Source organism: Sceloporus occidentalis, unplaced genomic scaffold (genome assembly GCF_023333645.1).
Source record: "Sceloporus occidentalis isolate IW3139 unplaced genomic scaffold, rSceOcc1.0.p SCAF_55, whole genome shotgun sequence".
In the NCBI taxonomy this organism is placed as follows: domain Eukaryota; kingdom Metazoa; phylum Chordata; class Lepidosauria; order Squamata; family Phrynosomatidae; genus Sceloporus; species Sceloporus occidentalis.
Genome location: NW_028317035.1, coordinates 2,245,421 through 2,272,552, shown reverse-complemented (window position 1 = coordinate 2,272,552; position 27,132 = coordinate 2,245,421). Strand labels below are relative to the sequence as shown.

The 27,132-nt window shown below is 40.6% G+C and overlaps 2 protein-coding genes across 2 annotated transcripts; both read left to right on the top strand.

The window, feature by feature from the left end:
• The first annotated feature begins 6,050 nt into the window (after positions 1-6,050).
• LOC149287912 (hemoglobin subunit alpha-3-like) lies at positions 6,051-7,105 on the top strand. The gene is made up of 3 exons (XM_089492350.1): positions 6,051-6,145; positions 6,579-6,783; positions 6,977-7,105. The coding sequence occupies exons 1-3, from the start codon at positions 6,051-6,053 to the stop codon at positions 7,103-7,105; spliced, it is 429 nt and encodes a 142-aa protein (XP_089348476.1).
• A 9,825-nt stretch (positions 7,106-16,930) lies between these two features.
• On the top strand, positions 16,931-18,016 carry LOC149287911 (hemoglobin subunit alpha-3-like). Its single transcript, XM_089492359.1, has 3 exons — positions 16,931-17,025; positions 17,517-17,721; positions 17,888-18,016. The coding sequence occupies exons 1-3, from the start codon at positions 16,931-16,933 to the stop codon at positions 18,014-18,016; spliced, it is 429 nt and encodes a 142-aa protein (XP_089348485.1).
• The last annotated feature ends 9,116 nt before the right edge of the window (positions 18,017-27,132 follow it).

The following is a 27,132-nucleotide window of genomic DNA, read 5'->3' as shown; positions in this document are numbered from 1 at the left end:
CACTACAACCCCCACAACTGGAGCATTCATGCTTGAATTTACAAGCCGACCCCCATTTGCATTGGCTGTCATTAAACAGCCAGCAGAAAACTTTCTTGTTACTAGCCGCTATGGAAACATATCCTCCCACGCCAGCCCCTGGCTGAAAGGGCTACGGCTTCGGCGCCATCATAAGCTTCATCCATAATGGCAGGTCCATTTGGTCCCACCGCATACCTGGATTAGCCGACAACCGTTGCCTAAACTGCTCGTCATATTTCCACCATGATAAACCCCCATAAATTCTATATGCTTCCCAAAACCATCCAAGTAATAGAAGAGGAGAGCATAAGTTAGGTGCCTTCTCCCCAATAACACCCTCAACCAATTTCCAAACGACTTGGGAATCTTTCTATACCATTTTTTCTTTTCTTCCTCCTCTTTTTAGCATGCTTCTTATCCTCCTCCTTCAAATCAAGAAACTCCTTTAACGGCAACAGAGCGAAACGTTCTACAAACTTCCCTTTCTAAATCTTATCTTTAACTTCCTGCTTAAGATGGACCCTCAAAGGACCAGCAAAAGAAACATAGGCATGCTGCCTAGCCGAATCAGGAATTCCACCTACTAACTCTGCCCTCTCAACACTAACCTCTGAAGAGCTGACACCAACTGCTGACACCTCACCACTAGAAACACCCTCAACTTCTGGAACCACCACAGAACTACAGTGGGGCAAAAAAGTATTTAGTCAGCCACTAATTGTGCAAGTTCTCCCACTTACAAAGATGAGAGAGGCCTGTAACTTTCACCACAGGTACACTTCAACTGTGAGAGCCAGAATGGGGGGAAAGAATACTTGAAATCACATTGTAGGATTTCTAATGAATTCATTGGTAAATTCCTCGGTAAAATAAGTATTTGGTCACCTACAAACAAGCAAGATATCTGGCTCTCACAGACCTGTAACATCTTCTTTAAGAGTCTCCTCTGTCATCCACTCATTACCTGTATTAATGGCACCTGTTTGAACTTATTATCAGTATAAAAGACACCTGTCCACAACCTCAAACAGTCACACTCCAAACCCCACTATGGCCAAGACCAAAGAGCTGTCAAAGGACACCAGAAACAAAATTGTAGACCTGCACCAGGCTGGGAAGACTGAATCTGCAATAGGCAAGCAGCTTGGTGTGAAGAAATCAACTGTGGGAGCAATTATTTGAAAATGGAAGACATACAGGACCACTGATAATCTCCCTCGATCTGGAGCTCCACGCAAGATCTCACCCCGTGGTGTCAAAATGATCACAAGAACGGTGAGCAAAAATCCCAGAACCACACGGGGGACCTAGTGAATGACCTGCAGAGAGCTGGGACCAAAGTAACAAAGGCTACCATCAGTAACACACTATGCCGCCAGGGACTCAAATCATGCAGTGCCAGACGTGTCCCCCTGCTTAAGCCAGCACATGTCCGGGCCCGTCTAAAGTTTGCTAGAGAGCATTTGGATGATCCAGAAGAGGATTAGGCGAATGTCATATGGTTAGATGACACCAAGGTAGAACTTTTTGGTAGAAACTCAACTTGTCGTGTTTGGAGGAGAAAGAATGCTGAGTTGCATTTAAAGAACACAATACCTACGGTGAAGCATGGGGGTGGAAACATCATGCTTTGGGGCTCTTTTTTTGCAAAGGGACCAGGACGACTGATCCATGTAAAGGACAGAATGAACGGGGCCATGTATCGTGAGATTTTGAGTGAAAACCTCCTTCCATCAGCAAGGGCATTGAAGATGAAATGTGGCTGGGTCTTTCAGCATGACAATGATCCCAAACACTGACACTGAGACATACCTTAGACTGCAGACTGAGACAAACAGAACACACAGGTGGGGCACACCTTATAAAGGAAACAGAGCTGAAGCAGAAGCAAGGAATGGAAGATCAGAACAGAGCAAAAGGAAATCCAGGAATGGATTGAAGCAAAACAGGGAAACTGAAGCAAGACAGATATGCAGCTCCGCAGCCTGGGCAGAACATGACACTGCTCTGCTCCATGGGCTTCAACAATGCGAAGGCCGAGGCTGAAGGGCAGAGCAGGTACATTAGGGCAGGGCTACACCCAGCTAACTTGGCTCAGCTGAAATAAATTGTAGTGGGTGCTCCAAAGAGGGAAGGGTGGCCACCAGTGGCTGCAGATAGGCATGGCAGTAGGTATCGCTATTACATAGTCCAGGCTGTCAGGGTGGAATCCTGACAGTGGTAGTGTTTTTTTTCCACTCACATTGTACACAGGTATGTACAGCTGTGGTATCTATCACTGCCACAAAACACTCTAATAACATCTCCTGAGTATAGTGATACCACCCATGAATAGGTTTGTCAGGTTGTTTAGGAGGTATGCATTTTGCAATTCTAAATTTTAAACTGACCAAATCAATTTACTCCCAGGAAACCATATATTGAATACTAGACACCCCGTGAAATTTATCCTGTAACTGATCTCGGTAGCGTTAATGGATAAATCCACTTAAGTCAGCTGTAGTCTGTAGGGAGAAGGTTGGCCCCTAGACCCCTCCAGGAGCACAGGGCACAGAGGCTTCTGAGGATAGCAGAGTCATCTTTGTTGTTAAATTGGATTCGAGACCCTTTTGAGTCTTTCTTATGAATTACTTCTTTCTTCCTTCATATACCCTGTGTTTTACGTCTTTTGTTGCTCAAGACCCTTACCTGTAAAAAATTTACTAAGAAAACTCCCCCTCCTAAACCTGTAAGGGTGGATTCTCATGTTGAATACAAACTGTAGCCCATTCTGGACTTCCAAAAAGTTAGGAATTCTATTGAGTACCTAGTACACTGTAAGGGATATGGTCTAAAAGAAGGTCAAGGGTCTCTGCGAATGACTTGCATGCCCCAGCAGGGCTGCTGCGAACATTTTGTCATCATACATAAAAACTCATTTTGATGCCCCCTTGCCTCAACCCCTTGTCGCATAAGCACATCATACCCCTCCTGTTTGACAGCATCTAGATTGCAGGCATAGACCACTGGTAGCTCACCTCAAGGCCAGCCCTGGCACCCATAGTGCATCCACATAACAGCCCAAAGGACTTTCCCCAGCAACCAGATATCCTCCATTCTCTCCAATTTCTTCCTTCCTTCGCAATATCTCCTCTTGTCTTAATATCTTATTTCTCTTTATCGTTCCTCTTTATCTTTCTTCATCTTTATTTCTCCTCTTCTTTCTATCTACCTCACTCTTTTTCCTATCTCTCCTCTTTCTGCTTATCTCTCCTCCTCTTTCTCTCTATTTCCCCCTACCTCTTCACTTCATCTTTTATATATCTCACTTATATTGATCCCCATTCTCATTAGCTCTCTTTTCTTTCCCAATTGCTCCAATTTCTCTGTCTCTTCTCCCATCTCTAGATATTAATTTTGCCATTAACCCTTTCTCTCCATCTCTCATCTCTCCCTTTTCTCGTTATCTCTCCCCTCCTCCATCTCCTTTCGCTTTATCCCCCCTTTATCCACATCTCCCCTCCTTCTCATTATCTCTCACTTTCTTAATGATCTCCCCATTCTTCTTTTCTCTGCAACTTTTCCCCAAGTCTAATTCTCATTATCTCTCTTTCTTCTCATCTCTTTTCTTTCTTATTAGTTCCCCCTTATGTCCATCTCTCTCCATTTTTTCCCTCGTTATCTCTCCCATATATCTTTCTCTTTATCTTTCCATTTTCTTACTATCTCTTCCCTTTCTGACTATATATATATATCTCCCCTTTCGCCCATCACTTACCTTAGTGGGTCCTGTGGTGGGGGAGCGAGGCCTCTGCCTCACGGCTTCAATGCTGAGCCAGGAGCGGATCCAGAGCCTGACCTGGGAAGAAGCACTCACACAACCAGACACATATGCCCTCACTAACAAGCTAATCCAGTTCCCAGTTATAAACCAAGTAGTTACAGCACAACACAAGTTTGTTTAGACCATACCTTTTTCTTAGAGATCCACCTGAAAGGGCCGACTTCTATCTATTAAGCCTTTCATGCTGGGAATAGAGAGTGCTCTGATCTGGTGTAACTAGACTAGTGTACCCAGGCACACATTCATACCCTGGGAGACACATAAATTCATATTTACACAGACACTAACATGCATACATACCCTTAAATGCTCAGAGACACACACTGACATACCCAGGCAGACACATTCAAGCCCAGACAATAACATACACACCCAGGCAGGCAGACACTAACATGCATACCCAGACAGACACTAACATACCTAGGCAGACACATACACACAGCTCACTTATCCTGCGAGTGGCCACGCTCAGTGCCAGATTAACGTAGGGGCTGATTAAGCTGCAGCTCCAGGCCCCTACCTGAAAATAGGCCCAGTTGGGACCAGACTGGCCCAACGGGCAACCAGACATTTCCTGCTGGGCCAGCCAGTCTGTGGAGAACCAAAGTCGCACAACTGTCAGGGCCGTCACAACACGGGGCAATTGCTGCCTACCCGTGCGTCTCTTGTACTTCCAAGGGGATGAAGGAACCCAGTGGAGTCACGTTACATGACATGACCCTGCTGCATTTCTGCTTCCCCTGGCTGATAAAAGAGAAGTTGTTCGGACAGAGTGCAAACAACCCAGATGTAAGCACCAGACCCCTATGAATGACAAATCTGCACTTCAGGTAAGGTGTTGGGGCTGTATGAATGAGTATGTGTAATTGACCAAAGTGTCCTCCACCTACCGCCTCTACAGTCTATCTCCTGGGGGGAGCAAGCATTTCTCAGCATTGAGTAGACTATTAATTCTGACCAAATCCTCATTTTGCAGAAATGTAGCCTCTGACTTGCAAGGAACCTCTACCATGCTTCACTGTTGCCTGCAAAAACTCGCTCTCCAACCCAGAGCACCACCTGCCATTTTTCTGCACCCCAGTTCTTGTTGAATAATTGAGTGGCTTTGTCTTGTTTCCATTTGAGAGGTATGGCTTTTTGGCCCCAAGTCTGCCATGAGGACGACTTCTGACCAGGCGTCTCTAGATAGTAGATGGGTTTACCAGCATCCTACTATTTTTTTGTTAATGCTGAGCTGATGGCACTGCTGGACATCTCTGATTGCAAAAGGAGCTAAACATATATATATCTTTTATCTGCTCCACTAATTTTCTTTTTTACGTCCCTTTTTTCCAGCTAGCACCCAGCTTCCTGGGAGTTGAGTGCACAACCATTTTTTCTTTTTTACGCCACTAATTTTCTTTGTCTGACCACTGCATCTACAGTCCTTAATATTGCCTGCTTCTTTGTGCTTCTTAAAAAGATCCTGGATAGAACATCTGAAAACCCCTGTCTGTAGTAAATCTAACTTGTGATTTGTTGCTGTTCTCAGTTTGCTATGGTGCATTACTTTTTACAGCAACCTCCCCTTGTTAGTGAGTTTAGCTGTTCTTCGCCCAAATGTTACATATTAAGTTGGTAATAATTAGCACCTGCTTGATATAATTCATTAATCATACACCTAACTATATGCTAAGTTAACTCACTTTGCAGTTTTTTCAAAAAGCATTTTTTCACACCTGCCTAAAAATGTTGTATATTTCGTATATATGGCAATATCAGGAGGTTTCATTGTCTACCTCTGCTGCAACTTCTACTTTAGTGAATAGACCCCAATGTGCTTCAAAAATATTCGCTAATAACGATAGTTTTATGTACTTAAATGTCACTTAAAATAATACCATAAAAATGTATAAACAGCATTTATAATACATGTCATGAAGGTCCCTGTAGTTCAGCTCACAAGTAGCAGCCCGAATGATTGATGTGATTGCAACTAATTATCCAGATAAGTTTTTTGTCTTAAGTCAGCTGAAATGGCATGTATTGTTGCAATGGCGATAACTTGAAAGGGCTGAACTGCATTTTATCCAATAGGAATGTTTTTCAGTGGGTTGTTTCAGACCCTTAACAGTTTAAAAGAGTAGCAAATGCTACCATACAGCACACACTTGTCTTCAGTTTCCAGTGGAAGTCAGTCTAAATCTCACCAGTTCCCATCTCCAAGATGACTCTGAGCAGCAGCGAGAGATCCGCAATTGTTTCCGTTTGGGGCAAGATCGCTCCTAATGCCAGCGCCCTGGGAGCTGAGGCTTTGGAGAGGTATGTACATTTTTGTTACTGAACTGCTTAACTGCAAAATTTATTAAATAAACAATTAGTTTACTTTTTATATTATTGTTATTATTGTACTGAGCATTTTGCCACCAATTCAAAAAGATATTTATCACCTTGCAAATTCGATAAACCAATAAAACGATTTATTTAGTTAATTTCAGTATTTACATCTATATTTTCATGGCTGCCAAGTACAATATACAATTTAAAATAGTAGTTCTTTGGTTAAAAAAATATAATCATAATAGATTAGACTTCACATAAAAAACCTATTTAGTCAAAAACCTATGTAATCAAACATGTTGGTATCAATGTGCATTATGACATCAATCATATCGAATACAAGCAGCTGCAATAATAAAAGACAATCATATATGAAAGGTTGATGGAAGTAATATTGTTGACATCTCTCTTCTAGACTTTTCCTGAGCTTCCCTCAGACCAAGACATACTTCAGCCATTTTGACCTGAGCCATGGCTCTGCTGACCTCCTCAACCACGGAGGAAAAGTTGTGAATGCCCTGGGAGAAGCCGCCAAACACCTTGACAGCCTTTCAGGCTCCCTGTCAACCCTCAGTGACCTGCATGCCTACAACCTGAGAGTGGATCCAGGAAACTTCAAGGTGAGCAATCAATTTTACATGAATGCATAATTAAACTAATTACTGCCTTTACATAATAGGACATGGATCAGTTACATTCCATTGATAAAAAGTGTTGCTAGCACATTATATATACAGGTATACAGCTGATACTCTACATTTAAAGTGGTGCGGTGTAAATGTATTCTGAATATTTGCTGCATTTTCTCTACAGTTGCTGTCTCAAACTATCCAAGTGACTCTGGCTGCTCACTTCCCTGAAGACTTCACACCCTCAGTCCAGGCTGCCTGGGACAAATTCATTGCTGAAGTAGCCGCTGTCTTGACCTCCAAGTACAGATAAATACACCAAGACAACAAGAATAATCTGTAATTACACCAACGTATGGGATGTTTACTGGAAACTATGTGTACAAGTTTGTCGCTATACTAAGGGGAAATTAAAGATCACATTCTAAAAGTAACATTATAGAAGGTTTCAAGTTTTGTCACAATGTAATATATCTTTCCTTGTGATAATTAAAATGTTACTTACATCCCTACAACCTGTTTTTTGCATTTTTTTTTTAAATGTCAAATAAACATTTTTTTTATTAATCTAGTACAAAGTCCTAAATATGAAGCACTCAACATTCATTTCAACTAAATGTTTCTAGTAGTAACCCCAGTTATCAAGCCACACAACTGTGTCTCACTTTTTGTGGCACATTCTTGATTTTTGAGCCCTGTCTTGTAGTCCCACTGAGCACCCCTAATGACCAGTGTTATCAAACTGTTAAATTATCTGTTTTTTCCTGTAACATACCCACATGGTCACTGTAACGGGTTCACCAAGAGAGCTGTAGTAACTCCCAGAGATCACCCACATGTATCCTCCTGTTGTCCCCGAAATCACTTCCAGCACCAGCCAGCAAGCACACCTTGGAACCCTGCTATGTGTGCCCAATAAGTAGACACAACTACCTTGAACTGAGTAGAGCAGTAATGAACAGTTAATTGTTGTAAAACATAGACTCATATATCCACAGAACTTTATTAACATTAATTAACATTGATAAACAGGTATATGTAGACAACCCAACCTTTAATCCCCTTTAGCTACTGAATCTCCCCCTGGCAGCAATCCTGTTAATGGGATTAGATTACACAATGGAGTTCCTGCCTGTGCAATTTTTGTTTGGCAGCCAGGCTGGAGCCATCTCTGACTACCTTGGGGCCTTGTATGACAGGTCATTCTGTCACAGTCACTATGCAACAAAGTGAAGCTGTGCAACAGCATAAGAAAGCATATACTTGTGTTCTTTGTTTATGCTAAAGGTAAATTAGGTACATTGCTTTGTTGAACTCAGGGAGTAATTTTGAATTCAAATCAATACAAAGCGACCACCCCACCTACAAGACTGAAGATAATGAAGAGATTGTGGGAGAAGTGGAGTTGGGGAGAATGCCTTGGATCTTTTACTAACTAACGGACAAAAAATTGGTGAGGAAACTATTTGTTATTGTTACATTACACGACAATCTTCTTATAATTTGTTTGGAAACTGCATATAGTATCAAGATTTTGTAAGCATCTTGGTATACATCTGAACTTTTGGAGCACTTTTGGCACCTAACATACTTGTAGGCATTACAGGTCTATGGATTTACAAAACATTTACACCAGTGGTCAGGCCAGGGATCCGCTATGAGGGTGTCCAGTCAGGACACCCGATTCAATTTTTTTCATATATTTTCAGAGAATATCTTTTGTTCTGTAGAGTGTGAATCATATGGTACTTAATCTCACACACCCTATATATATATATATATATATATATATATATATATATATATATATATATATATATATATATTTATATATACACAGTCATGTGATAAATAAAGTACACCCTATCTGCATCCTATGGTTTTGCATATCAGGATATACAAACAACTATCTGTTCCCTAGCTAGGTTTGTAGGTAATTTTTTATGCACAGCTCTCTTAAGGTCCGACCACAGCATTTTAATTCGGTTGAGGTCTGGACTTTGACTGGGCTATTGCAACAACGTGATTCTTTTATTTTTCAACCCAATTCTGTTGTAGATTTGCTGGTGTGCTCAAAGTAATTGTCCTGTTACATGACCAAATTTTGGCCATGTTTTAGCTGCCTCACATTTGAAGAGATTTGGTATTCAGAGGAGTTCAGGGCCGGACTGGGTCTGAAAAGCAGCCCTGGAAACATTTGGAGACCAGCCCCATATAGTTTATCTTGCGGTCGAGCTCTTATAACCACATGCATCCCTTATACATACCAGAGTCACACTATTTGCCGTACAAATAACTATAAAAGATTCTTTTTATCACATTATTTGTATTACAATGCCAGAAAGCAAAAGTGTTAAAAGGCCCTAATAAATTAAAAACATTAGACATAATGGAATCAAAACATTTGCTACTGCAAACATTTTTAGATGAAAAAGTTCCATTTTATTCAGTGGAACAAACCAGTGATCACATTATTGTTCACGATATTCTTGTATGAAACTTTTATTTCTTTATTAATTCATGTAAACTATTTTTTCATATTTAATAAAAGCTATGATTGAGACATTTTTGTTTTTTGTTTTTATTTCCTTTTATTTGCCAACCTGCCCCCCAGTTAGGCACATCTGCCCCAGGCTTGCCACTCTGCCCCTGATATGCCTTTTAACCCCCTATATGCCCCTATAGAGTGGCATATAGGGGGTTAAAAGGCATTTCTGGAGACAGGGTGCCATAAAGGGGGTTAAAAGGCATATCATGGGGCACTCTGCCTCCAGAAAAGCCTTATGCCCCCCTATATGCCACAATGCCTCCCTTATATGCCGTATACCCTCCTATATGCCACTCTGCCCCATGATATGCATTTTAACCCCCTATATGCCACTCTGCCTCCAGAAATGGCTTGTAGCCCCTATATGACACTTTGGCATTTAGGGGGTTAAAAGGCATATCATGGGACAGAGTGGCATATAGGGGCTATAAGGCATTTCTGGAGGCAGAGTGGCATATAGGAGGGTATAAGGCATATCAGGGAGGCAGAGTGGCATATAGGGGGCATAAGGCTTTTACATAAAAAATATTATACAGTTTGTTCAAAAAATAAATTAGTTTACTGACTTTCTACTTCTTCCACTTTGGGGCTTCTTCATCTTGACCTCCGTCCTCTGGTAGTAGCCTATTTCTATGCTAACAGGATGTCAGTGACACGACATCCGGTGCTCCAGCACCCCTCAGCACTCCTCACGCTGCTCCCATCGCTATACGGCCATCAGATTGCTGGAAATTTAATCTAAACGGCCGATGCGTGCTGATGCCTCCGGCCGGAGCTACTTTAAATTTTGTTTTTTTAAATCTAATACGCTGGATCGGCTTGGCATATTAAGTAAAAAAAATTAATAAAAAAAGTATTAAAGTAGCTCCGCCCCCTCGCACGGAGCTTTCAACCCCTCACGCTGCTCCCATCACTAGGCGGCCATCGCACACGGCCGCTGGGTGCTGATACCGACGCTACTTTAATAGTTGTTTTTTTTTAAATCTAATATGGCAAGCCGGTGCGGCTTGCCATATGAAACTTTTAAAAAAAGAATTAAAGTAGCGCCAGCCGGCCGCATCAGCACGCAGCGGCCGTTTAGATTAGATTTCGGGCGGTCTGGGGGACAATTGTCCCCCTGCCCAGCCCTCCCCTGGCGCCAGAGGAGGCTTCCAATCCCGCTCGCAGCCGCTCAGTGGCTGTTTTCAATGTTAGTTTGCCGGCCGCCCGTCCCGGTGGGCCCGGTGGGCCAATCCGGACCTGGAGGAGTTCATGGTCGACTCAATGACTGCTAGGTTCCCAGGTCCTGTGGTTGCCAAACAAGTCCAAATCATCACCCCTCAGCCACTGTGAATAATAGTTGGTATGAAGTGTTGTGTTTGTTTTTTGCTTAATTAGTTGCTGTGCATTATGGCCAAACATCTCCACTTTAGTCCCGTCTGCACATAGTTCAGTTTTCCAGAAGTCTTGTGGTTTGTTTAGATGCAACTTTGCAAAGGTAAGCTGTGCTGTCATGCTGCTTTGCAATGCTGTGGCACAGGCAGGTTGTTTTAGGGGCAGCAGTGGCACGGTCAGTGTGTTTTAGGGGCGGTGGTTGCACAGGCAGGCTGTTTTAGGGGCAGAGGCCTACTACGTCAATGTCTGACTTGGTGTATAATGATAAGCATTATGCTGCACTACCATCAATGTCTGGCTCATTGTATAGTGATACTAGTTATGCTGTACCATATCTATTCAGTAAATGTTATTTATTGAATTTTTTTTATAATAATGTATATTTTTCAGATTTCTAGTTTTTTTCCAATACGGCTGAAAAGCCCTCAGACAGGGCACATGGCTGGGAAACTCTCGGATACAGCACACAGCTGGAAAGCCCTCAGACGGAACACACGGCAGGGAGTCCTCACACACGACCAATGTTCCCTCTCATTTTTCTTAGGTGGTGTGCGCATTAAATTTCACTTGTGCAAACATTTTCCCAGAGCAAAAATTTTGTGCGCACAATATGCTTCTGCAAATGTTACATTTAAATTGTTATTCTATATTTTTGGTACAGCTCCCTCATGGTATATAAGACTACATTATAGTGTGATAATGTAATATTAGTTACACAACAGAATTACTTACTGTAATGTTTTTTTAAAAGTGAAATTCTCACTGCATAAGTAAATTATGAGCAAATCAAGAGTGGAGGCTCCAGGCCGCATAAAGGATAAAAAAAAATTGGGGCGTAGCTAGAGTATTTGGCACGTGGGGCGGATCCTGTACGTGGGACCCCCACACACACTTTAAAACTGCATAGCTTCTATCGTTAGGCAAACATTGACAGGGGTATAGCATAACTGTTATCATGATTTACTAAGTCAGACATTGACGGTGGTACAACATAACATCTATCACTATATACTGAAGCAGACATTGACCATGTTACAGCATAACTGCTATCATTATATACTGAGGCAAACATTGACGGTGGTACAGCATAACTGCTATCATTATATACTAAGGCAAACATTGACGGTGGTACAGCATAACTGCTATCATTATATACTAAGGCAAACTTTGACGGTGGTACAGCATAACTGCTAACATTATATAGTGAGGCAAACATTGACAGTGGTACAGCATAACTGCTATCACTATATACTGAGGCAAACATTGAGGGTGGTACAGCATAACTGCTATCATTATATACTGAGGCAAACACTGTCAGTGGTACAGCAGAACATCTATCACTATATACTGAGGCACGCACTGACGGTGGTACAGCATAACACCTATCATTATATACAGAGGCCAGACATTGACAATAATGCAGCATAACCCCAATCACTATATACTAAGCCAAACATTGATGTGGTGTAGGCCTACCACCACTTTAGTGTCTGGCCTAGTATATATATATATATATATATATATATATATATATATATATATATATACCGTATTTGCTCGATTATAAGACGACCCTGATTATAAGACGACCCCCCAAATCTGAATATTAATTTAGGAAAAAAAGAAAAAGCCTGAATATAAGACGAGCCTATAGGAAAAAAGTTTTACCAGTAAATGTTAATTCATGTAAACTATTTTTTTAATAAAAGCTATGATTGAGGAAAAATATTTAGGTTTTATTTCCTTCTATTTTCCAACCTGTCCCCCCAGTTATGCACATCTGCCCCAGAAATGCCTTATACCCCCTATATGCCACTGTGCCCCATGATATGCCTTTTAACCCTCTATATGCCACTGTGCCCCATGATATGCCTTTTGACCCCCTATGTGTTACTCCAGAAATGCCTTATACCTCTATATGCCACTCTGGCAATAAGGGGGTTAAATGGCATATTATGGGGCAGAGTGGCATATAGGGAGGTTTAAGGCATTTCAGGAGGCAGAGTGGCGTATAGAGAGTTAAAAAGACATTCAAGGGGGTTAAAAGGCATTTCACAGAACACTCTGCCTCCAGAAATGCCTTATGCCCCCCATTTAACACTCCCCTACCCCCAAACTTACCGGTGCCTCTGACTCCCCTGTCATGTAGCCGGGGCAGCGTGTAGATGACTACACGATTCGCGTAGACAACATACGCTGCAGCCAGAAGGAGGTGTGGCTAGCAGCGACCTTCCCCAACTGTCAGAGTGAGTTCTCCCTCTAACCGAGCCTGCACCCCTACCGGCGGACATTACCGTCTGTCTCTGGAGGGGTGCCGTGCACACAACCAGTAGCAGACCGCCCCCCCCCCCCCGTTCGGTACACTACTGGTTGTGCGCACAATTTTTGTTCGTGTGCGCTCCCTCTTAAAGCTATGTGCGCGCGCACAAGCGCATAGCTTAGAGGGAACACTGCACACGACACTGGACACACGGCAGGGTACCAGACACACAGCAGGGTACCGGACACACGGCATGGAGCCCTTGGGCAGGGAACACGCTAGGGAGCCCTCAGACAGAGCACACGTACTCAGGCAACCCGGGTCAGAACCAGAAAGATGAATCAATTCCAAATCGGAATCCAGGAGCAGAGTCGGAACAAGCCAGATCAAAATGGGTAGAATACAGCAAGGAACAGCACAGGGCCAGGAAGCAGAGAAACAGCAAAGCTGAATACGCTACAATGCAGAGGACCAGACTAAAGGGCAGAGCAGGTATATTAGGACACGGCTACAACCAAGATAATGTGGCTCAGCTGAAAAAAATTGTAGTGGGTGCTCCAAAAAGGGAAGGGTGGCCACTAGTGGCTGCAGATGTAGGCATGGCGTAGGTATCGCTATTACATAGTCCAGGCTTGCAGGGTGGAATCGAGACAGTGGTAGTGTTTTTTTCACACACATTGTACTTCAGGTATGTACAGCTGTGGTATCTATCACTGCCAAAAAACACTCTAACAACATCTCCTGAGTATAGTAATACCACCCATGAATAGGTTTGTCAGGTTGTAAGGTATGCATTTTTCAATTCGGAATTTTGCCATCTTTTAAACTAACCAAATCAATTTACTCCCATGAGTAAATACTTTTGAAAACTTCGGACTCCATTGGTAACAGAGTGTAGCTGTTGACCAAAACCATCCAACTCAAAGTTCCTTCTATGAGGCTTGCTCCTCGTTGAATTGGTTTCGAGACCCTATTAAGTCTTTTGTCAAATTAATCCTGCGGCTTTACTTCTTCCTTTATATACCTTGTGTTTTTCATCTTTTGTTGCTCAAGACCCTTACCTGTAACAAATTTACTAAGAAAACTCACCCTCCTAAAGGGTGGATTCTCATGTTGAATACAAACTGTAGGTCATTCTGTACTTCCAAAAATCTCTTATAGTACCCACACTGTAAGAGATATGGTCTAGAAGAAGGTCAAGGGTCTCTGCAAGTGCCTTGCATGCCCCAGTAGGGCTGCTGAAAACATTTTGTCATCCTAGGTAAAAACTTATTTTGATGCCCATTTGGCTCAACCCCTTGTCATATGAGCACATCATACGCCCCCAGTTTGACAGCACCTACACTGCAGGCATAGACCACTGGTAGCACACCTCAAGACCAGCCCTGGCAACCATAGTGCATCCACATAACAGCCCAAAGGACTTGCCCCAGCAACCAAATATCCTCCATTCTCTCCAATGTATTTGATCTCTTCTCATTATCTCTTCTTCTCTTAAAATCTTCTTTCTCTTTATCGTTCTTCATCTTTATTTCTCCTCTTCTTTCTATTTACCTTACCCTTTCTCCTATCTCTCACCTTTTGGTTTATCTCTCTACTTTCTGTTCATCTGTCCTGCTCATTCTCTTGATCTCTCCTCTTCTTTCTCTCTTATCTTTTTTATATCCCACTTTTACTGATCCCCTCTTTCTCATTAGCTCTCTTTTTCTTTCTCATTGCTCCAATTTATCTGTCTCTTCTCCCATCTCTATATATTTATTTTGCCTTCCGCCCTTTCTCTCCATCTCTCATCTCTCCCTTTTCTCTTTATCTCTCCCCTCTTCCGTCTCCTTTGCCTTTATCTCTCCCCTTTATCCACATCTCTCCTCCTTCTCATTATATCTCTCACTTTCTTAACTATCTCTCCATTCTTGTTTTCTCTGCAGCTTTTTCTCACGTCTAATTCTCATTATCTCACTTTCTTCTCATCTCTTTTCTTTCTCATTAGTTCCCCCTTCTGTCCATCTCTCTCCATTGTTTTTCCTAATTATCACTCCCATATAGCTTTCTCTGTATCTGTTAATTTTCATCTCTTCCCTTTCTGACAATATATCTCTCCCCTTTCTACCCATCACTTACCTTACTGGGTCCTGTGGTGGCAGAGCGAGGCCTCTGCCTCACTGCTTTGTCACGGCTTCAATGCTGAGCCAGGAGCTGATCCAAAGCTTGACCTGGGGAGAGGCACTCACACAACCAGACACACATCTAGAAAGTCAGCTCTTACACACAGACACTCAACATTAACACACATGCACTCACAACCAGACACCCACACAACCATACCCAGATACTCAAGCTAACACAACCAGATACACAGATATTAACATACCCAAAAACACAAGTTCACATGTTAACATACCCACACTAACCTACCCATGCAGCCGCATATGCATAGCCTGGCAGACATAACTACTTACCCAGACACACATGCATACGAAGGTAGACACTAACATACAGACACATAAACACTAAAATACCCAGGCAGACACACACTAAGGTACATACCCTGGGAGACACATAAATTCATATCGACGCAGACAGTAACATGCATACCCAGACATACATACCCTAAAATGCTCAGACACACACTGACATACTCAATACCACACACACACAGGCAGGCAGACACTAACATACCTAGGCAGACACATACACACAGCTCACTTACCCTTGGAAGCCTCACTCTGTCTTTAATGTAGCTCACGCTGCGAGTGGCGCAAGTGGCGCGCTCAGGGCCAGATTAACATAGGGGTTTATGGAGCTGCAACTCCAGGCCCCTACCTGAAAATAGGCCCAGTAGGGACCAGACTGGCCCACCGGGCAACCAGACATTTCCTGGTTGGCCATCATTGATATGGGGCAACTGCTGCCTATCAGTGCATCCATTGTACTTCCAAGGGGATGCAGGAACCCAGCGCCGTCACGTTACGTTACATGACATGACCCTGCTACATTTCTGCTTCCCCAGGAGAGAGGAGACTATTAATTCTAAATATCATTTTCAGAAATGTAGCCTTAGACTTGCAATGAGCCTCTACCATGCTTCACTGTTGCCTGCAAAAACTAATTCTTCTATCAAGTCTGGGGCCACTGCTGGACATCTCTGATTGCAAAGGGAGCTAAACATTATATCTTTCATCTGCTCCACTAAATGTCTTTGTCCGACCACTGCAACTACAGTCCTTTTTTTGCCCGTTTCTTTGTGCTTCTTCAAAAGATCTTGGGCGGAACATCTGAAAACCCCTTTCTGTAGTAAATTTAACTTGTGTTTTGTTGCTGTGCTCAGTTTTCTATAGTGTATGACTTTTTACAGCAACCTCCACTTGTTAGTGAGTTTAGCTGTTCTTCGCCCAAATGTTACATATTAAGTTGATGATAATTAGCACCTGCATATATAATTATTTAATCATACACCTAACTATATGTTAACTCACTAAAAATTTCGTATTGCACACGAAATATGGCAATATCAGGAGGTTTAATTGTCTACCTCTGCTGCAACTTCCACTTTAGTGAATAGACCCCACTGTGTTTCAAAATTATTTGCCAATAATAATAGTTTTATGTATTATTATTATGTCACTTAAAATAATACCATAAAAATGTATAAACAGCATTTATAATACATGTCATGAAGGTCCCTGTAGTTCAGCTCACAAGCAGCGGCCCATATGAATGATTGATGTGTTTGTAACTAATAACTTTTTTTGTCTTAAGTCAGCTGAAATGGCATGTATTGCTGCAATGGCGATAACTTGAAAGGGCTGAACTGCATTTTAGCCAATAGGAATGTTTTTCAGTGGGTTGCTTGTGACGCTTAACAGTTTAAAAGAGTAGCAAATGCTACCATACAGCACACACTTGTCTTCAGTTTCCAGTGGAAGTCAGTCTAAAGCTCACCAGTTCCCATCTCCAAGATGACTCTGAGCAGCAGCGAGAGATCCGCAATTGTTTCCCTTTGGGGCAAGATCGCTCCTAATGCCAGCGCCCTGGGAGCTGAGGCTTTGGAGAGGTATGTACATTTTTGTTACTGAACTGCTTAACTGTAAAATTTATTAAATAAAGAATTACCGTAGTTAACTTTTTTTTATATTATTGTACTGAGTATTTTGCCACCAATTCAATAAGATCTTTATAAACTTGCAAATTCAATAAACCAATAAAACAATGCAATATTATAGAGTTCATTTCAGTATTTACATGTATATTTTCATGGCTGACAAGTACAATTATAGATTTATGTAAAAAGAAAATATACAATTTAAAATAATAGTTCTTTGGTTAAAAAAATATAATCATAATAGATTATAGATTATGACCTCACATAAAACACCTTTTTAAAAAAAAATTCTTTATTGGTTGGAGAAGTGTAGTCAAACATGTTTGTATCAATGTGCATTATGACATCAATCATATCGAATACAAGCAGCTGTAATAATAAGAGTAAAGACAATCATATATGAAAGGTTGATGGAACTAATATTGTTGACATCTCTCTTCTAGACTTTTCCTGAGCTTCCCTCAGACCAAAACATACTTCAGCCATTTTGACCTGAGCCATGGCTCTGCTGACCTCCTCAACCACGGAGGAAAAGTTGTGAATGCCCTGGGAGAAGCCTCCAAACACCTTGACAGCCTTTCAGGCTCCCTGTCAACCCTCAGTGACCTGCATGCCTACAACCTGAGAGTGGATCCAGGAAACTTCAAGGTGAGAAATCAGTTTTACATGAATGCATAATTAAACTAATTACTGCCTTTACATAATAGGACATGGGTCAGTTACATTCGATTAATAAAAAGTGTTGCTAGGACATTATCTACATTTAAAGTGGGGTGTGAATATATTCTGAATATTTGCTGCATTTTCTCTACAGTTGCTGTCTCAAACTATCCAAGTGACTCTGGCTGCTCACTTCCCTGAAGACTTCACACCCTCAGTCCAGGCTGCCTGGGACAAATTCATTGCTGAAGTAGCCGCTGTCTTGACCTCCAAGTACAGATAAATACACCAAGACAACAAGAATACATCTGAAATTACACCAACTTATGGGATGTTTACTGGAAACTACGCGCACAAGTTTGTCACTATACTAAGGGGGAAATTAAAGATCACATTCTAAATGTAATATTATGAGGGGGTTTTTTTTATAATGAGATGTGAAATTCCTTGTGATAATTAAAATGCTACTTACATCGCTGCAACCGTTTTTTCCCTTTTTTTAATTCACAAATATTTTTTTTTCCACATACTTTACAATAGATATGAAAGCTTTACAAAAGATATGAAAGCTATGAACTTATACTCGTTTTACTTAATTTAGTGGGTAGTAGTGTTAATGCTTTGGACCTGCTGAGTAAAGAAAATGTTGCATATTTCATCATGAAACAAAAACACACTGTATGCGTATTCCAAACATTTCACTTAATGCACAGTAATTGCATTTGTTAACCATATTAAGTCTTAATGTTTAACACATTTAACATATATCACTCCAGAAATCAAGCTACACAACTGTTAGTGTCTCATTTTATGCAGTACAGCCCTGATTCTTGAGCACTATCCTGTTGTCCCTCTGAGTATCTATAATGACCCGAGTTACCAAGTTGTAAAATCATCCGTGTTTTTGCATAACATACTTCAACCGCAGCTCACACAGAGGCTGTGAAAGATATCTACGTAAAAGTTTGAACTGACAAGACGTTTTCCCTCTTTCATTTAAGTTATGCTGAACTAAATCAACCTGTTTGCTGCATAAAACCACCCCTTTTTGAATCCCAAAAAACAGCCTTTGTTGCAGAACTCCCCTAACAGCCTCTTTCTCTGAGTAGACTCTGCAACGCATGCCAATAGGGTTAACATGTACATAATATTTTGCATCAAACATTCCAGATCCCCTGCTCTATCACTCACCAATGCTCACAGCAAAATTAAACACTGATATATTTAGCGTCCACCTACAGAGATCAAGAACCTTGGAGTGTGGCATCCAACACCTGGCAATGGCTTGTTAGCATGCATCTACCCATATACCGGTACATTCTCCTGAAATTGTTACCGCCAGCATGTATCACTAAGTAATCTACTGAGCAATGAGCACTGATGATTCTTAATAAATTTGCAAACTATGACTGAAAAAATCCAACCTAGCAAATCAATCTTAAAAGTACAAGTACTGTACTTTCTCTGGGCAGCTAAGCCTATCTGGACCTCTTTTCCCCTCAAAGGCCTTGCCTCAGCCATTCACTCTTCCCATCCGATCATCACCTTGACGGTAGATTTACATTAATAGGGGACTCATTGTTCAATGGTGAAAAAAAAAGTTCAATCAAGGCATATGTCACTCTGTGAAACCCTCCATTGGCTCCCTATTACCTTTAGAATTAAATTTAATGTCCTGGTACTAACATATAAGGCCCTCCATAACACAGCTCCTCCATACATTTCTGCCCTCATAAGCAAATACTCTCCTACTTGAGCCTTATGATCTTACAATGGGCTAAGGCTCTCCTCCTCACTTATCACCTCTTCCTTTTCCCCATCTACAAGATTTCACTCAGGCTGCCCCATATCTCTGGAATCTACTCCCACCGAACCCAACATTCAAGAAATATCTCAAAACTCACTTTTTCAGAGAAGCATACCATCTTAGCTGCTAGAACTTCCTTGTCATTGATACAACCACCACACTACCTTTCACCCTTTTTCTATGCCTTATGTTTGTCACCCCATTCCCTCAAGATTGTAAGCTTGCGAGCAGGGCTCTCTCCACCTAATGTATCTGTTTGTCTTAGTCTGTCAATTCTCATCTTGTCATACCCCTTGAATATATATATTGTTTTAAGTACTGCGTATATATATAAATAAAAAATAAAAATGATGTCACAATTCTGCCTACCTACCTGCCCCAAAATGGGTTCAAGATCAGCTTCAAGATTTCTGGCGATGTCATTGAGGCAGCATGCTGATTCGGATGGTTCTCTACATTCAAATGATCACAGGGAGGCTGACTGGCCAGCAAGGGCAAGGCATACTTGATGAGAGGTTTCAAAATGTGCAGTTACTCTTTTTTATGGCTTAATGAGCCATAAAAAAAGAGTAAGTTATAATAGATTGTTAAGCTTTACCTAAACATAATTTCGCTTGTGAAGATAGTTGTAAAGTCACGGCATGGCAATGATATGGTCCACCGGCAGCGCAAGTGGGACAATCACTCTCATTTACGTCCAACCATTTTTGCTGCCACCTCTCTTAACATAATGTTTCATGCATGGCCTCTGATCCTATGAAATGCAGTATGCATCAGTATTTCTGTTTGCAAAGATGATTGTAATATGCATCTGCATACTCTGGCATTGTAACAATATTTATTGGATGCAGCACATATAAGACAACAGCACAAACTTGGTTTCTGGTTGTTTTATTACTATTTATTTTGAACTGGTGATCCAAACATTGTCTTCCTTTGATGCCACATGTCTAACTGTTGTAATGGAATACGCACCAATGATATAATACATTTCACCCCTTGGCTGCTAAGCCATTTCCCACCCTGGTGCTAAGCTGGTTTTCGGCATTTTGGTGCATCTCTCGTTTAAATGCGTTTAGAAGTAAATTTCTTGGGAATAAACTATACAAACCATATATTGTTTTTTTCAGCACACCCAGCAAATTCCAAATATACCATTTTTATATGTGTATGTCTCATTAGGTTTGAAAATATAGCCAAAAAATGGGAAAAAAGTGTAATTTTTCACTTCCGACTCAATAAAAACTAGTTTGTAATTTTATTTTTCTAAACTCTAATATCAAAAGCTGTGCTGCTAAATATTTGTAGTAGGTAACCGGTCTAAAATAAATAGAAATTGAGAACAGTAGACTGTGTTTTTCTAATATTTTATTGCTAAAAGTTAAATTTATTAGACTATCACAAAAGACATCCTTAAATTTAATGCATGGCTGCCGTCAATTAAACAGCTCTAGCTGCCTGGGATGTTAAAAAATGCCAACAAAACTATATATTTTTAGAAACTACACCCCCAGCTGTAGCAAATGAGGTATTATTTGTATTTGTATCACAAATCTGACGTGCACAACAAATAAATGAATATCACACTTATAAAAAAAAAAAATGAAATAAAAAAACAGTTCATTTATGTCTTGCGCACTCCAGTCTTGTGCTACGAATACATGCAGTCCCTCATTTGATGCGCCAAGGGGTGTAGTTTCTGAAAATGTATACTTTATGTACCATAATTTAACTTTCCAGCTGTCTAGAGCTGTCTAATTGCAGGCATCACCCCTAAATGTTTTAAGACAATTTTTTAACAAGATTCTCCAATCTGCCATATCTGAAGTTAAAGTGGTCAAGACATCTGGGAAGTTAAATTAGGGTACATAAAGTACACATTTCAAGAAACTACACCCCTTGGCGCTTCAAATGAGGGGCTACATGTATTTCTAGGACAAAAGTTAAGTGCACAAATAATGATGGAATATGTCGCTTTGGCTAGAAAATATGTTTTTTCTAACCATAGCGACATGTTCATTTGTGTCTTGCGCACTCCATGTTTGTTCTAGAAACACATGCATCCCCTCATTTGATGTGCCAAGGGGTGTGGTTTTTGCAAATATGTACTTTTTGTGCCATAATTTAACTTCTTATGTGAGCAGTAATGCCACGTCAAGGCTTCAACCCTAATTACTGACCATTCACACGCCTTTCATATCTCCATTCACTCGCAGAAGCACACACCATTCTTTCCCCTTACAATCCCAAAGAAATTATGGTAAAGGGAGAAAAAAATCACTTTTACAGCAAAAATTATTTTTGCAGTAAAAATGCAAGGAGCTCCAGGGATGAGGTGATTACTCACGTACCGCACAGGCTAAATGGCTGATTTTAATATTTGCAGTTCATCAGGATTTCGAAAATTGACTCCCTCTACCATTAGCTAAATTTAACCCCATGATCAAAGGGATCATGGGGTTAAAATTTAGTATCGGCCATTTTTAAAAAGGGAATGTGACTGTTCATAGCTATATGATCACTGTGGTAACATCGGCTACCACAGTGATCATTTAGCTAGAATACTATGTTTAGATAATTTAATTTGGGCAATTTTGATCTTTATTTATCTGCCTTTAGAGACCCCCAAACCATTTTTTTTACTTTTTTTGTACATTTTTATTTTTTTAACTTAATATTTTCACAAGCATTATACGATTACCTTTCCAACGGTATATGTTGGGGGTCTGTAGCTGCTTAGATACCTGAGATACAGGCATCTAAGCAGCATGCCCCCATACCGCTTTAACTGACAATTGTCAGTTATTAATAAAGTTGCGCAGTGACGTCATCGCGTCATTGCGCGTGCCGTCACCGGCCGGATCGGGTGGCCCCGGTGATGCCCTTCAGTGTGAGGGGCAGATCGCCGGGGTAGGTGGTGATGGGGGTCCACAGACCTCCATAAAGGTAGGAGAGTGCTAGCGACGGCATGGTGCCGTCGTTAGCACCTGACTGGGACTGCTAGCGACGGCACCATGCAGTCAAGGGGTTAAAAAAAGAAATATCATTTTGTAGAACTGCTGAGCCATTTTCACAAGGCTCCAATTGCCAATCTGGTCATATAACCTATAATATCCAGTAAGGTCAGTAAGTAATTCTTTAGGTAAAGATCCTACTTTCAGTGTAATTAAGAAAGCTGTCCCAGGCATTACTATGGCAACAATAGATATAGAATTTGCCTTTATGTTGCTCTCATTACATTCAGAGAGTTTAAGGTATAAAGTTTGCTTCTTTAAAGGCAAATTCTACATTGACAAGTTACTGCTCATGAGTTGTGGTCTTCCGTGTACTTTTTCAAAAAATTAAGTAAAGTTCTGAATTCCTCGCAATTGGTCCCAAAAATTCCCTGGTTGGTGGTCAGCTGCTAGCCCATCTGAGGTTGATGTTACAATCGGAAATCCCAGTAGCTGATAAAAGTATTCCCTTCCCAGAAATTGCCATTTGTGAGTATACTAATATTCAGTCACTTGAAAAAGAAAGTGCACCCTCTTTGAAATCTATGGTTTTACATATCAGGGCATAATAACGATCATCGGTTCCTTAGCAGGTCTAAAAATGAGGTAAATACAACCTTGAATAAACAACACATGACATATTACACCGATTCATGATTTATTCAGCAAAGATAAAGCCAAAATTAAGAATCTATGTGTGAAAGACTAAGTACAACCTAACTACTTCCATAGGAATTAAAATACTAAGTAGCAGACAGGTGCTGATAATCAAATGCCCTCGATTAATTGATCATCAGCCACCTCTACAAAAGGGAGGTGGGAGGTTCGCCTGAGGACTTCCCCGAATGAAGGCTGGACAGTTCTCGAGCCTTTTTTTACCCGCAACTTTATCAACAAAAGAAAGAGGAATCATCTCAGTTTGTTTTTATAGATTCTACACGAAGACTATTAAAGATACCATTTCACTTTACTCTGATGGGTCTGAATCATCTATACCATTTGTGAGTGCAATCACAGCACTTACACTTAATATTGACTATACACTCTGCACTATATTGTATTGTTTTTTTCCCTTACATGTACCTGCGCCCCATATACCGGTTTATCTATACCTCTACAAAAGCCAAAGTTTTAGCAGTTTGCTGGTCTGGAGCATTCAGGTGTGTGTTAACACAACGCCAAAGAGAAAAGACATCAGCAATGATCTAAGTGAAGCTGGGAAGGGTTATAAAGTAATTTCCAGACAATTTAAAGTGCATCATTCTACAGTGAGACAGATTATTCAAAAGGGGAAACATTCAAGGCAATTGCCAATCATCCCAGGAGTGGACGTCCCAGCATATTCACCCCAAGGTCAGATTGTGCAATGTTCAGAGAAACTGTCCTTTGCATAGATGAGAGCAAAGTGGAGATGTTTGGCCATAATGCACAGCCCCACAATTGGCAAAAACCAAAAACCTCATAACAACTGTAAAGCATGATGGTAGAGGGATGATGATTTGGACTTGTTTTGCAGCCACATGACCTGGGAACCTTGCGTTAATAGATTGCGTTAATTGAGTAGACCATAAACTCCTCTGTATACCAAAGTATTCCAGAGTCAAATGTAAAGCCATCTGTCCGACAGCTAAAGCTTGGCCCAAATTGGGTCATGCAACAGGACAATGATCTCAAGCACACCAGCAAATCTACAACAGAATGAGTGAAAAAGAAACGAGAGCTGTGGATAAACAAATGCCCGCAATGAGCTAAAGCAACGTTGTAAAGAAGAGCGGGCCATAATTCCTCTACAATGATGTGAGAGACTGATAAAGTTCAACAGAAAATAATTACTTCAAGATATTGCTGCTAAATGTGGTTCTGCAAACTACTGAATCAAATGATAGTTTTTATGAACTGATATGTAAAACCTAAGAATTCAAAGAGGGTGTACTTTAGTTTGCACACAACTGTATATAGTTAACAGGGCATACAGGCTCCTAGACGAGAAGCTTGTGAAAGCCAGAGCTTTGGCTAAACAAGCTATGGCAAAAGCTATAGTAACACTCAGGTGTGTACAGTGATTTGGTAATTTTGAAGGTAGCATTATCCAGCAAAACGGCTTAGCATTTTGGGATTAACCATGATGGGGTTTACTGGAGGTGGCAGGATCACCATGTATATGGTGATTTGTAGCTTAATACGGATATGGCAGTGTGGGTGAGGCTTGGAGCATTTTTTAGCATGGAAAGTGGTGTGCTGAGAAATGGCATAGCAACCGGCATAAACTTAAAAGGTTTTAACTAAAACCTGACTTTCATTGAATTGTTCTTGATAGTGGTGGCTTTGGAATTGTGGTGACGGGATATAAACGGGAGTACAGCAGTCGTATTCTGGACAGATAACTTGGGTGTAGACTTTGTAATTACTAATTTGTCATCTGGGTCACTCCCAGGTTATTCCTCTAATCAGGCATTTAGTTTTACGTTGCATGAGGCACAATACCAGTTTTAAGGGTAAACACATCCCAGGTGTTAGCAATATTTTAGCGGATGCTGTATCCATAAGTGATTTGGGGAGTGCTTTTGAGGTAGCACCGAAAGCTTCTCAGATGAGTTTCACAATTCCAATGAACCTTGTTGAGGGCACGCATTTAGACCTGTTGATTGGGAATGTGTTGTCCAAAAAAGACCTGGCAGTGCTACAGGAAGGATAGGTAATCTGCTGTGTTATATTACTTATTTAAATGCCTCAGGGTGTTCTAAAGCAAAGGTTAAGACACCTTTATTAGCCATCTCTCCTTTCAACACAAAGTGTATCATACAAATTAATAGTGTATCATAGGTTTGTTATGCTAAAAGTTATAAAGGACTTAGAGGATAGGAGGCAACCGATGAATAATAATGAAGAATAACGAATACTAGTTTAACTTTTAGTACTTTTAGAGAAAAAATTGCTTAGATGATGTGATAATGTGAGGCCACATTATTCAGGACAGCCTTTCCATTTGTAATTTACAGAGTATTAAGTGAGTGAGTTGTCCAGCCAAGAATAAGATATCTAATAATTAAGGTATACAAAACAAAGCAAGAATTCAGCGCATACATAGAAAATACCAAAAACGCCTATCTAAGGCATAAATATCGGGGATTACTTTTTTGCATGGCCTGCCACTATGTCAAAGATTGTCGAGTCCTATATAATTTTTCATGGCTATATTGCTAACCATGAAGCTGAATCTGTGGGACTATGCTGCATTTGAACCGAATGAGCCTGTCATGCAATTTAAAGCCTTCTCTGGACACCATTTGTAAGGCACCTAAGATTTAGTCATAACCTGAAAATATGCACAGCACAAAAAATATATCTAAAATAGTGAAGTGCACCACCTAAAAAAAAGCATAAAAGGTTCAGATTTACAGGTTGCTGTTGACTAGTTAAAGACCTGTTGGAATTGTGACTTACAAAAGACACTCATACAACTAACCATTAAAATGTCAATATCACTTAAATATGTGAATATACATGAATTATATTAAAAACCAGAATGCATTGTATATTTCTTGTTGCTTGAGGCCCTTGTACTCTGGACCCATGGTAATGCCAGCCACAGCACGAAAGAAGTGATATGCATTACGGGAGCAAAGAAGTATAATCTGATGCATTTGGCACCAAAATCATGCACATAAATTGCTTTAGTGCATGTAGTATAGTTTGTATCCTCCAACCAGCATTATTCTGGCACTTGTTAAGGGCAAAATCATTTACAAATGCAAAGAAAGCATTGGCTTTTCTAAGCAAAATTCAAAGAGGTGTAAGGTGTGATGGAACCTAACTAAAGGTGCAGATGGGAGAGAAAGGTGAAAACTGGAGGGTAGAGGGGAGATTAAATTAGGGGAACGATAGCAGACAGCAAAAAAGACAAAATGGGGAAATAAAGGATATATACTGACATTTGATGAGGTTGCATGTCTGTGACAGCAACTATGCTGTGCTGTATGAGGCAGCATATCTGAATACTGATAACTACGCTGTATGTCTGTATGCTGATAGAAATATGCTGTACTTAACAAGGTTGTGACTATATCCTGATAGTAAATATTCTGTACTGTGCAAGCTTGTGTCTGTATACTGATAGTAAATATTCTGTACTGAACGAGGGTGTGTTTATACACTGATACAGTGAATAGTCTATGCTGCATATCTGTTTACTGATAGAGACTGTATGAGGCTTCATTAGAATAAGTATCTAACATTATAACAATAATGGATCAATGCAATAAAGCACTGCCATTTCTTTAAGAGCTGCTTTAAATTTTCCTTGTGAAGCTGGCATTTTCACGTACAAATTTAATGCAGCACATTTACACTGTTCCATAATAACTTCAGTTAAGGGTTCCCATCCTGTTTAAATCTGGAAAAATAAATAAGTGGTTGGGTGTTTTTCACAGTTACAAACAAAATAATAATAATAATATATTACTAATAATGCCAAAAAATCTTCCAGCCTGTAATACTTCTGGAAAGTAATATGGAACAAAAGAGGGAATTAGCTAAGATGACCTCTCAGGACCTATAAATATATATTTCACAAGCTGCTGCGTATATAAAGTGCTGCCC

Excerpts from the sequence above, each read along its gene's own strand:
- LOC149287912 (XM_089492350.1), top strand. The coding sequence starts at position 6,051 with ATGACTCTGAGCAGCAGCGAGAGATCCGCAATTGTTTCCGTTTGGGGC. Across the intron at positions 6,146-6,578 it reads GGAGCTGAGGCTTTGGAGAG|ACTTTTCCTGAGCTTCCCTC; the intron begins GTATGTACATTT and ends TCTCTCTTCTAG. Across the intron at positions 6,784-6,976 it reads TGGATCCAGGAAACTTCAAG|TTGCTGTCTCAAACTATCCA; the intron begins GTGAGCAATCAA and ends TTTTCTCTACAG.
- LOC149287911 (XM_089492359.1), top strand. The coding sequence starts at position 16,931 with ATGACTCTGAGCAGCAGCGAGAGATCCGCAATTGTTTCCCTTTGGGGC. Across the intron at positions 17,026-17,516 it reads GGAGCTGAGGCTTTGGAGAG|ACTTTTCCTGAGCTTCCCTC; the intron begins GTATGTACATTT and ends TCTCTCTTCTAG. Across the intron at positions 17,722-17,887 it reads TGGATCCAGGAAACTTCAAG|TTGCTGTCTCAAACTATCCA; the intron begins GTGAGAAATCAG and ends TTTTCTCTACAG.